The sequence below is a fragment of the Tiliqua scincoides genome, chromosome 4 (genome assembly GCF_035046505.1).
Source record: "Tiliqua scincoides isolate rTilSci1 chromosome 4, rTilSci1.hap2, whole genome shotgun sequence".
In the NCBI taxonomy this organism is placed as follows: Eukaryota; Metazoa; Chordata; class Lepidosauria; order Squamata; family Scincidae; genus Tiliqua; species Tiliqua scincoides.
Window position 1 is genome coordinate 159,496,548 of NC_089824.1, and position 12,209 is coordinate 159,508,756.

Here is a 12,209-nt window from a genome sequence, read left to right on the forward strand (position 1 = left end):
ATAGTGGCCCAATATATATTCCAAGCAGCTTGCCTCCTGTGATTATTGGGGCGTGCAATTGGGGCAATTGAAATAGGCTCATGATAAGTTTGCTTTTATTCTTTTTTAACAAAACCAACAGATTGGGTGAGGCCACCATTTTTATTAGAGAAGTGTTCCGTATCCATTGAATTCCTTTCAAATGTTCTGTTCTTTGTTTAAACAATCATCACCACTACCCAGTTCACATTGCCTGTCATGTAAAAACTACCCATTTCTGAATATTTTTTAAAGCTTGCTTTCAACACCCATTCCTGTAGAAAAGTTTTGTGTCATTCAAGACTGATGCTTCCAGAATTTCGAACGCTACTTTATCTAATAAAAGGTATTGCCTGTTCTGTGATGGGCCCCCTCCTCTCTTTTCTTCACCCTAAAGCAAAGACTAGTGGAATTTGACTGACTTGTCACCTTTGGGATAGTTAAAATATTAATAGTGGATGAGCCTGGAAACCTTTCCTGAAGGCTACTGCAAACATCCCTCGTCTGGGAAGCCTCTGTGATTAAAAGGCTGACTGCTGCAATATGCATTCATATCGTGGGTAAACAGAATGGCTCCCAAGAAATGTAAACACTGTCCCAAAGCCAGGTATCCTTACTGAAACAGACAGGACAAAAAAAGGAAAGGACTGTAAATCTGTGTAACATAATCTTACACTGGCCTTAAGCAATCAAAGTTTCAATTTTTCCAGCCAGCAATCAGGCCTAAACCAAACCCCTTGTATATTCTGGAAAAGACCATTCATTCTATATACAAACTCTTCCTCCAGATGCGAAAAAAAAATCATATACTAACCATTTTGATGAGAGGCTGAATGTGGGGAGCTGTCTCTTCCCACGATCCCATCCCAATATTGGTCCTTCACAACAGTAAGTGATCCCCTCTGTCCTGAAATGGAATAGCTGGAGCAGAGCATAAGAGTAATGTTTTCTTCACTGGCTTTGAACAGACCAGGATACTCTTCAGGTGACAGGGAAGAACAAAGGCAGAGATGGCCATCTCCATAATGTCCTGCTTCAAGATTTCTGGAGGTATCTGGCCAGGTATCATTGGAAACAGAATGTGAATGGACTTTCCTTTGATACAAGAAGTTGATTTTTGAGTGGCCCTATGTCAGAAAAGCAAGTGACATTCATAAATTGTTCTTCCCATGTGAAAATCAAGAAGCTCTTAAAAACATAGGAAGTGGCCTTATATCAGGTCAGGCTGATGGTCCATTTAGCTCAGTGTTGTTTATGCTGATGGACGGGGGATGGTTCTCTCCAGGTGTTTCAGAATGGAGTTTTTCTCTGCCCTAATTGGAGATGCCAGGGAATAAACCTGAGACCTTCTGCATGCACTACCACTGAGCTACAGAACCTGCCTGACAACAGTGCTCTATCTGCCCAAGGTCTCCTTATGCCTGATATGGCACATCAAATGCTGCCACCTGATGAAGTCCCAGTCTCTGCTGCTCCTGCTCTTCAATGTTCTAGCTCAGCACCCTCCTCCTCTCCACATTTCCTCTTCCTCTCTGTCCCCCCTTCCTATTCCAATCCAGAGAGTGGAGGGAGAAGATGGGAGCAATGAAGGCAAGAACATGAACAGAGATGAGCGCTTCCCCCCATCTGCTGCCTGAGGTGACTGTTTCAGTTGGCCTCATGGATGAGTTGGCCCTGCTCGCTTTGGTTGTCATATGTCATAAGTCATAATCATCACAGATTACTGATGAGACAAATTTAGGATGTCAGGAAGCTGCAGAGATGGTGGGTATTGAGGCCTGCAGAGCAGTAGCGTCATCAGAAGGGGGTGGTTCAACAGGAAACACACATAAGCCAAAAAGACAGTTCACAATGTAAGCCAAGGACCATGGGGAATGAATAACAGGTGGCCGGCAGACAAAGCAGAGGTTTATATGGAGGGAATGGCTGAACATCCAAGGCACAGTTTCTCAACAAGCAGCCCAGGGTCCCCTTCCAAACTTTCACCTACTTCATACTGGTCCTCAAGAGTTATAATACATATTTTCTATTTATGTTTATTGATTTATTTATGTTCAATAATTCCAACAATGTTTTAATTTTAGCAGATGTGATAATGGCAGACTATTTCAATGTAACATTCTTCTTGTCAGTGGGTCAAACTGGGGGTGGGGAGAAGGGCGGGATGGAGAGGATCATGCTACGTTCCTTGCCCCCTTATCCCTGCCTGAGGCTTCCCAGACTTATGCCAGCTCAATAGCTGGCATAAGTCTGAGAGGACCCATTGGTGACCACCACTACGCAAATGTGCCCAAATGCATCCAACTTAAAGGAACTCCACCCCCCCCTCCCCATAGTGCTCAGGTATTCTATCCTACCCAGGTCAACAGGAGAGCAGCTATTATGAATGAAAACTTATTAAGTCCTATGCTCAGACTCTGTTCTTATGAAGTTGTGTTCTCCCAGAAAAAAGAAAAACAAAAAACCTTAAGTCCAGCAGGGAGGACAATGAGAATACTTGGCTTTTTGCCAGCCTCTTAAATTTCCTGCAATGTAACTGCAGAGGCTACAGGTAAGCCAATCCTTAAATGTCACCAGGGAGGAACTGGAGCACAAAGCGCATTAAAACAATAACAATCTTAAAAAAAAAATAAAGGTATACGTCTCCAGTGGAGACATAAGGGAAAAGGTAACCTACAGAATTTAGAATTAATGTAACCCACAGGATGGAAGACAAGTTGGAGTTCAAAACTGCATTCAGCTCATGGTTAAATACCTGAGAGATCTACAGTCGAGTGTTTTTGTGAAAAGGATATTTACTCCTCTGACACTTATTTCTCTGGGTCTTTAAATTATTGTGATATTACCTTTCTGCTCTAAAGAAAATGTGTCCTTCAAAAGGTTTATGCCTTTCCAGTGAATTATTTTGGAGATTTATGTCTGGGCAGTTGCAGTCAGTTGCAGCCCCGACACAGTTGCTCAATAAAAGTTACTCGACAGTGCAAAAGAGAGTCTTGCCATCATTTCCGGGGAGAGCAGAATGGAAACTGCTCTTAAATTTTGGAGTTCATTTTCATTTTTTTTTTAAGAAGACCTTGAATGTTTTATCTTTAACAGACCGTCAGCTATTGTCTTCTAGGTGTGCTTGACTTTAAAAAGGGCCTGGAACTTTGTTTTGTTACAACCACTGTTATTTTATAAAAGTTAGTGGCACTGTTCCTTAGCTTGTGTTGGTGTGTCAAAGCAAGCAATTTAAATGTACCCGATGCTGCCAGCAATGTTGTTCACGTGTGTGTGTGTGTGTGTGTGTGTGTGTGTGTGTGTGTGTGTGTGTGTGTGTGTGAAGGCTAAAAATTGACAAATGTTTTCCTCAATGCCTGAAGTGCTAATTATTCTTCTAACACCACAACAAGGCCAAATACTGTGATGTCACACTAGTGCAGATTTTGAGGCCACGCTTTTTAATTGCATATTCGCCACAGCAGGAAAGATCAATGCAACATCCCTCCTTCTGGTGCTAGGCTTCCTTACACCAGTGCTAGCACTGGTTTCCTTCCTTTCTGACCTCTTCACAGACCATGTCATCTCTTCTTTCTTGCTACTGTGACCTAGTGCTACATCTGCCTACCCATATAATTGCCCTGGTTAAATGGACATACATTTGTGGGCACCTGCACACAAGCCCACACCTACAAGCCTTCAGGACAGGGTTAAAGATAGCACTTGTGGCTGTGGCAGGAAACTTGGAAATGTTTGGCTAATGCTGATGAAATCTTAGAAGGACACTAGACTTGGCATTAGGTGGTTTTGAGATGCAGGGCCCAATCTGATCCAACTTTCCAGCACTGATGCAGCTCTGCCAATGAGTCATGCGTGCTGCATCCTGCGGTGGGGGAGGACAGTCTTGGAGGCCTCTCCAAGGTAAGGGAACATTTGTTCCCCTACCTTGGGGCTGCATTGCAGCTGCATCGGCACAGGAAAGTTGGATAGGATTGGGCCCACAACCTTCTTGCTATATGTTGGGTTGTTGTCTTTATTACTATTATTGCACCATCAGTGTGCATGATGCTTTACATAGTATAAGAAGGCAATCTAAGAAGATAACAGAGAAAAGAGGAAAAGCATATGAGATTATTTGAAGCATGCATACTTTGGATTACAGTGCAGTCTTAGGCATGTCTACTCAGAAGTAAACCCCACTGAGTTTAATGGAACATACTCCTAGCTAAGGGCCCAATCCTAGCCAATTTTTCAGTGCTGGTGCAGCCGGGCCAATGAGGCTTGTAATGCATCCAGCGGTGGGAAGGCTGTCACAGAGGCCTCGTCAAGGTATGGGAACATTTGTTTCCTTAACTCAGGGCTGCATTGTAGCTGCACCAGTGCTGGAAAGTTGGGTAGGATTGGGCCCTAAGTTTGTAAAGGATTGCAGCCTTACATGCAGTATTATTGTTGTGAGGTCAATAGAAGGGACCATGATTTTCCTCTTCAGTGGCCAAGTGGAAAAGACAGTTCTAGAAGGAGGACACAGTTCTGGAAGAAGAGCCAAATGGCAGTTGCTCCTTGCCAGGCTGATGGCTAGTGTCCTTCCACCAGGGCCTCCAAGAGGAATTCTATCAGGGGTACAAAGTTTCTTTGGGGCACCTTCTCAAAGAGGGAGGGGGTAAACAGAGTGGGGGGTCAATGGGGGTGGGCACCACTTCTGCAGCAGCTGTAGCTCCACAGCTGTGTTCCTGAGCTCCCATCCACTCCCTCACTGTAAGCAGATCCACAAACCAAAGAGCTCCCGGAACTGGTCAGATGTGACACTGTTAAGGAACATAAGCATTCCTGGGCCTGGTGCATGTGGCTTCTGGCAGTAGTTGCTGCCATGTGCATCCTGTGTGGGCAATGAGTCTGGGTGAGCTTGGAAAATGTCAGATCCCAGGAAATTTCTGGGGCCCCTCCTTTGGCTCCTGGGCCCCCTTTCTGACTCTGGGCCCGGGAACAAATTACCCCCTTTACCCCCCTCTCCGAGGCCCTGCCTTCCACTATGATGAGCAAGAAACCAAAATAAACAAGGTTGAATTCCAACATTTTGGTCTTTTCTTTTTGATACAGTCTTTGGAATTTTTTTTCATTTATGATAAATGTAACCCGGGTTTGAATCCCAGTACTGGCAATGAGGGTGTGCAGACACATTAAGCATGGATGTCGGGAGGAAGAGGAAGCAGTTAAATTATAATCACATTTGGAGATGGGTGTAGCGAGATTGTTTCTTGTTTTGCTCCTGTTCCTTGCTCATAGAATCATTCAGTACTTGAGAGCTTAAAGAATATATGGGTTATATTACAACTCACAGGCCACCAGGTCATAGATCTTCCAGCCAAGAAGTAGCCTCCAACTGTTCCCCGACTGGCTCTTAAAGTTGCCTGAAATGAAGAAGAAAATGTTAAGTTTCTGGTGCCCTCTCAAAAACACCCATACATCTACCATGTGGTAACTTTGGATTCTTCAGAAAGTTCTTTCTGACCATCTTTGTGACTATTGTGAGAGTATGAGTGACTTGTTGTGCCCCAAGGATAGCAGTATGTTGGGAAAAAAATCACACCAGGATTTTTTCCAAAAAGTAGAAAATGCAGTTCGATAATTCAATAATGCAATTACTAAGTCAGAGTAACAAATGGTATTTAATTCCACTGTTGGTTGGGCTAAAATTGTAGCCAGTGGAAGATAGATAGTTTCCCTCAGCTTTTTCTTTATAGAATCATTGCATATTCTGGTTTTTTTCTAGTTTTACTATTGATTCTTCCTTGCTTCTCTTTCTGTGTCTTTTCCATGGTGAAGTCCCAGACAAGAAGAACTGTGTGCCATTTGTAAAGCAGTTAACCTATTGACCAGCTGTAGTACCAGCTATAAAGCTAAGCAAAGGCATCCTTTCCATTCAAGGAAAAGGAAAGTCCGCTCCCTTGAAGCCTTGGTAGCCAACCTGGAGAAGCAGAGGCAGGCAGAGAACTTTTGGGGAAGATCAGGCTTCATCCCACCCTGAGGCATGCAGCTCCTCAGCTGCCCGGGTGGGAAATCTCAGGGCTGGAGGACGTCATCCTGGAGAGGAGGGAAACAATCCCCCCCTAGGGGGGACCCCTTCTCCAAGGGATGGGCCCGTATCCGAATGCACTCAGGATACCCTTCGGCGGGAGAAGGGTCGGGGGCTTCTTGTAGTGGGGGATTCGATTATCAGAAACATAGAGGGGGGAAACATATCAGAAACATCCATTTGTGATGGATGTGAGGACCGCATGGCGACTTGCCTGCCTGGTGCGAAGGTTGTGAACATCACTTCTCGTCTAGACAAGCTGGTAGACAGTGCTGGGGAGGAGGTAGCAGTTGTGGTGCATGTTGGCACCAACGACATGGGCAAGTGTAGCCGGGAGGTCCTGGAGGCCAAATTTAGGCTATTAGGTCGGAAGCTGAAAGCCAGGACCTCAATGGTAGCATTCTCAGAAGTGCTACCTGTTCCACACTCAGGGCCAGCTAGGCAAGCGGAGATCAGGGGTCTCAATGCGTGGATGAGACGGTGGTGTAGGGAGGAGGGGTTTAGATTTGTTAGGCACTGGGGAATGTTTTGGGACAAGCAGGGCCTGTACAAGAGGGACGGGCTTCACTTGAACCAGAATGGAACCAGACTGCTGGTGCATAACATTAAAAAGGTAGCAGAGCAGCTTTTAAACTGATCCCTGGGGGGAGGCCGACAGGAGCCAAGGGGCAACCGGTTCTGGACTCCTTATCCCTATGGGACGAGGATGGGGAGGTTAGAGAACAACAAGGTAAAGCCAGAGAAGAAGAAGAAATTGGGAATGGTAGCATGATGGGATGTGATAGTTTGCCACAATGAGAGGATGCAGGGATAAAGGAGCTAATAAGCAGCCCATCCTGGGGCATTCCATGTACAAATGCTTTTATGCAAATGCCTGGAGCAAAGATGGAAGAACTGGAATGTCTGGTGACAAGGGAAAAAATTGACATAATGGGCATAACGGAAACCTGGTGGAACGAAGAATCAGTGGGATACCGCAATCCCAGGCTATAAACTCTACAGGAGGGACAGGGAGGGGCTGGTTGGAGTTGGAGTGGCCATTTATCTTAAGGAAGGGATAGAATCCAGCAAAGTAGAGACTGAAGGTGGGTCCGACTCCATAGAATCTCTATGGGTTAAATTACCAGGCCTGAGGAGTGATGTAATACTGGGGGTGTACTATCGTCCTCCAGATCAGAAACCGGAAGGGGACCTTGAAATGAGGAAACAGATCAGGGAGGTGACAAGGAGGGACAGGGTTGTAATCATGGGGGACTTAATTATCCTCATATTGACTGGGTCAATTTGTGTTCTGGTCACGAAAAGGAGACTGGATTCCTTGACATGCTAAATGACTGTGCCTTAGAGCAGCTAGTCAAGGAGCCCACCAGAGGACAGGTGACTCTGGATTTAATATTGTGCGGTACTCAGGACCTGGTTAGAGATGTCAATGCTACTGAGCCATTGGGGAACAGTGATCATGCTGTGATCCGTTTCAACATGCACGTCGGGGGAAGAGTACCAGGTAAATCTATCACAAAAACTCTTGACTTCCGACGAGCGAACTTCCCTCAAATGAGGAAGCTGGTTAGAAGGAGGTTGAAAGGGAAGGTAAAAAGAGTCCAATCTCTCCAGAGTGCATGGAGGCTGCTTAAAACAACAGTAATTGAGGCCCAGCGGAAGTGTACACCTTAAAGGAAGAAGGGCTCAACTAAGTCCAGGAGGGTGCAAGCATGGCTAACCAGTCAAGTTAGAGAGGCCATAAAGGGCAAGGAATCTTCCTTTCATAAATGGAAGTCTTGCCCTAATGAGGAGAATAAAAAGGAACATAAACTGTGGCAAAAGAAATGTAAGAAGGTGATACGGGAAGCCAAGAGAGACTATGAGGAACACATGGCCAGCAACATTAAGGGGAATAATAAAAGCTTCTTCAAATGTGTTAGAAGCAGGAAACCTGCCAGAGAAGCGGTTGGCCCTCTGGATGGTGAGGGAAGGAAAGGGGAGATAATAGGAGACTTAGAGATGGCAGATAAATTAAATGAGTTCTTTGCATCTGTCTTCATGACAGAAGACCTCAGGCAGATACTGCTGCCCCAACGGCCCCTCCTGACCAAGGAATTATGTCAGATAGAGGTTAAAAGAGAAGATGTTTCAGATCTCATTGATAAATTAAAGATCAATAAGTCACCAGGCCCGGATGACATCCATCCAAGAGTTATTAAGGAATTGAAGAATAAAGTTGCTGAGCTTTTCACTAAAATATGCAACTTGTCCCTCAAAACAGCCACGTGCCAGAGGATTGGAGGATAGCAAATGTCACACTAATTTTTAAAAAGGGGAGGAGGGGGGACCCGGGAAACTATAGGCAAGTCAGCCTAACATCTATACTGGGTAAGATGGTGGAATGCCTCATCAAAGATATAATTTCAAAACACACAGACGAACAAGCCTTGCTGAGGGAGAATCAGCATGGCTTCTGTAAGGGTAAGTCTTGGCTCACAAATCTTTTAGAATTCTTTGAAAAGGTCAACAGACATGTGGATGCGGGAGAATCCATGGACATTATATATCTGGACTTTCAGAAGGCGTTCAACATGGTCCCTCACCAAAGGCTACTGAAAAATCTCCACGGTCAGGGAATTAGAGGGCAGGTACTCTCCTGGACTGAGAACTGGTTGAAGACCAGGAAACAGAGAGTGGGTGTCAACGGGTAATTTTCACAATGGAGAGAGGTGAAAAGCAGTGTGCCCCAAGGATCTGTCCTGGGACCGGTGCTTTTCAACCTCTTCATAAATGACCTGGAGACAGGGTTGAGCAGTGAGGTGGCTAAGTTTGCAGACGACACCAAACTTTTCCGAGTGGTGAAGACCAGAAGTGATTGTGAGGAGCTCCAGAAGGATCTCTCCAAACTGGCAGAAGGGGCAGCAAAATGGCAGATGCGTTTCAATGTAAGTAAGTGTAAAGTCATGCACATTGGAGCAAAAAATCAAAACTTCACATGTAGGCTGATGGGTTCTGAGCTGTCTGTGACAGATCAGGAGAGAGATCTTGGGGTGGTGGTGGACAGGTCAATGAAAGTGTCGACCTAATGTGTGGCGGCAGTAAAGGAGGCCAATTTTATGCTTGGGAACATTAGAAAAGGTATTGAGAACAAAACAGCTAATATTATAATGCCGTTGTATAAATCGATGGTAAGGCCACACCTGGAGTATTGTGTCCAGTTCTGGTCACCACATCTCAAAAAAGACATAGTGGAAATGGAAAAGGTGCAAAAGAGAGTGACTAAGATGATTACGGGGCTAGGGCACCTTCCTTATGAGGAAAGGCTATGGCGTTTGGGCCTCTTCAGCCTAGAAAAGAGGGAGGACATGATTGAGACAGACAAAATTATGTATGGGAAGGATAAAGTGGATAGAGAGATGCTCTTTACACTCTCACATAACACCAGAACCAGGGGACATCCACTAAAATTGAGTGTTGGGAGAGTTAGAACAGACAAAAGAAAATATTTCTTTACTCAGTGTGAGGTTGGTCTGTGGAACTCCTTGCCACAGGATGTGGTGATGGCATCTGGCCTGGACACCTTTAAAAGGGGATTGGACAAGTTTCTGGAGGAAAAGTCCATTACGGGTTACAAGCCATGATGTGCATGTACAACTTCCTGATTTTAGACATGGGCTATGTCAGAATGCCAGATGGAAGGGAGGGCACCAAAATGAGGTCTCTTGTTATCTGGTGTGCTCCCTGGGGCATTTGGTGGGCCGCTGTGAGATACAGGAAGCTGGACTAGATGGGCCTATGACCTGATCCAGTGGGGCTGTTATTATGTTCTTATGTAAAGTACATAGAACAAGCCTGTAACAACTGATCAATATAGTGACATAGTCATTCATATCCCTCCCTCTAGCCCAGTACAGAGACACATAGGGAATTAATGGAAGAGTTCTGCTATTGTTTTCCATTCATAAATCCAGGGCTTAACCCTGGAACCCATTTTCAGTTTGCTTGCCCGCACTTTGCAATGTGCTATTTGAGGATAAATGCTAGTTTGAGGGTCATTGAATGAAATTAAATGGTAGGTATGCAGGACTAGTGCCAGGGCTGGCCCATTCATGAGGCCAACTGAAGCAGTCGCCTCAGGATTGGTAGGGGGGCACCCATCCCTGTGCACCTACTTTCCCTTCCACTGCTTATCCTTCCAGTACCTGGTTGAAAAAAACAGAAGAGGGGGACAAAGAGGAAGAAGAAATGTGGAGGGGAGGAGAGCGCTGAGCTCTGGAGAGCGATGTGCATTGGAGAGCAAAAGTCTGGCACAACCTCAAGTTGGCATGCTGTATCAGGCACCTGGAGGACACTTGTATCAGGCACTTGGGCCAGCTCTGATTAGTACAAGAATGCTTAACATTAGAGATTAGCACAATGACCAAGATGATACCTAGCTTAGATGGCCATTAAAAAGGGTTAGACAAATCCAAGAATGAAAAGGTATTTAAACTATTATCTGCAACAGCTAAATGCAAACTCCATATTCAATGGCAGAATATCTCCAATTTACCAGAGACTGGGCAAAAAACAGGAGATGATTTCCCTGTGCGATGTGCAACAACCTCTAGTCAATGACTCTGGGAAACAGAATCCTAAGATAGAGGGACCTTGGTCTGATCTAGCACAGGCAGTTCTTATGGGACACACTGTGACAATAATGAAAAAGAATGAGGCTGCTCAAATGACTTTATTTCCCAAGTAGACCCTCAACTAGCTCTTGCATCTCTGATATTAGGAAAAATAGGATGCTAGGCCATTAAGCACCACTTCAAGGCAGGTCTGAATAGCCCTGGTCCATTTTGAGTTAGAAATTAATCAATGCATGTAACTCATCTCTCTGAAACAAATATGCACACATAAGAAAGCGCCCTTTCTGTAAGCAAACAGCATCATGGGCAGGAAAGAAATTCAGCAGATAACAGATTGATGCTACACTAGTATTTATTTCTTTATTTATAACGTCTACTGCCCCATTCCACAAAAAGCCTGGAAAAAGAGAATGGCTCTTCATCTAATGCCAACAGGGTATGCGTAGGTGTCAGTTAAGCCTTGCGGCAAAGAACATTCCAGAGTTGGGACACTACAGCCAAGGAGGTGTTCTCACTAGTAGCCATCTGCCAAACTTCAGAAGTTGAGCAGAAGTTGACGCCTAGAGAAGGTCCCCAATGAAGATCTCAATAAGTGGGTATGTACAAAAAGAAAAAAAGTGATCCTTCTGATGTTCAGATTTTGACCATATATCAGAAATAAAATGGGGCCCTGGCTCTGATCTAGGCAGCCATGCTTTGAAGGGGAAACCACCATTTATCACATAAGTAGAGGAAGGAGAAAACAAGTTTTTTTTTGTGTGTGGATTCCAGTGTTTTCCAAACTTAGAAGTGCAGAAAGTGGTGATTTGCATTTTATTCCAAATTTACATTAGAATTGTAATCACTTTAAAAGTGTACTAGGTAGGTGGCATTGAGTCAGCAGATGCAGCCGCAGTCAATATCCTTTCACCCTCCCATTAAATAATAAATAAAAACCAAATAAAACAGGTTTTTTAAAGCAGATTTCAGGTTTTTTTGTTTCTACAAAAATGAAAAGTGCAGAAAGTGACACTTTTTATTTCATTATTACTGTTTTTCCCCACCTCTGTACATAAGCACTGTGATAGTCTTCAATAAAGGGGCATTTCTTTAAAACAAGAGCCCCCTGCATTCCTATGAAATAGGTCATACCCTGGACTCACCCATATCCCGACACCAAGGACAAAGATGAAATAAACGACGACAACAATGATGTCGGGAACTTCAAAGGCAAAGCGCTTCTCCTCAGGCTGGTCGCTGGGTGTTTGTGGAGCAGCTGTTGTCTGGTTCATGACTGCCTGAAAGATGTTGCTGGGGCCTCCTTATCTCACAATGGACTTTGGTACGTGTTTCTTTTCATCACTGTCCTTTTAATAATAATTAACAAGTTTGAGAGAGCCCCAGTGTTGATGAAGAAGCAGGCAAGTCTGTCAAAATGTTCCAGTTTGGGGCTCTTTTGCACACTGAAGCGTCAGTGGGTAATGATAGGAGCTCATGGCGTACAGTACTGTATATTGCACCTGCTGAAGCTGTAATGTTTGAATTGG

General features: G+C 44.6%; 1 protein-coding gene across 1 annotated transcript in view; it reads right to left on the reverse strand.

Annotated features, from left to right (window-relative positions):
- Positions 1-11,954, reverse strand: part of SLC5A9 (solute carrier family 5 member 9) — a 42,102-nt gene extending 30,148 nt beyond the window's left edge. The window contains exons 1-2 of the mRNA XM_066623261.1: positions 11,826-11,954; positions 5,334-5,405 (exon numbers count right to left, since the gene is read on the reverse strand). Coding sequence (XP_066479358.1) covers positions 5,334-5,405; positions 11,826-11,954 — 201 coding nt within the window. The remainder of the gene's footprint in view (positions 1-5,333; positions 5,406-11,825) is intronic.
- Positions 11,955-12,209: the final 255 nt, after the last annotated feature.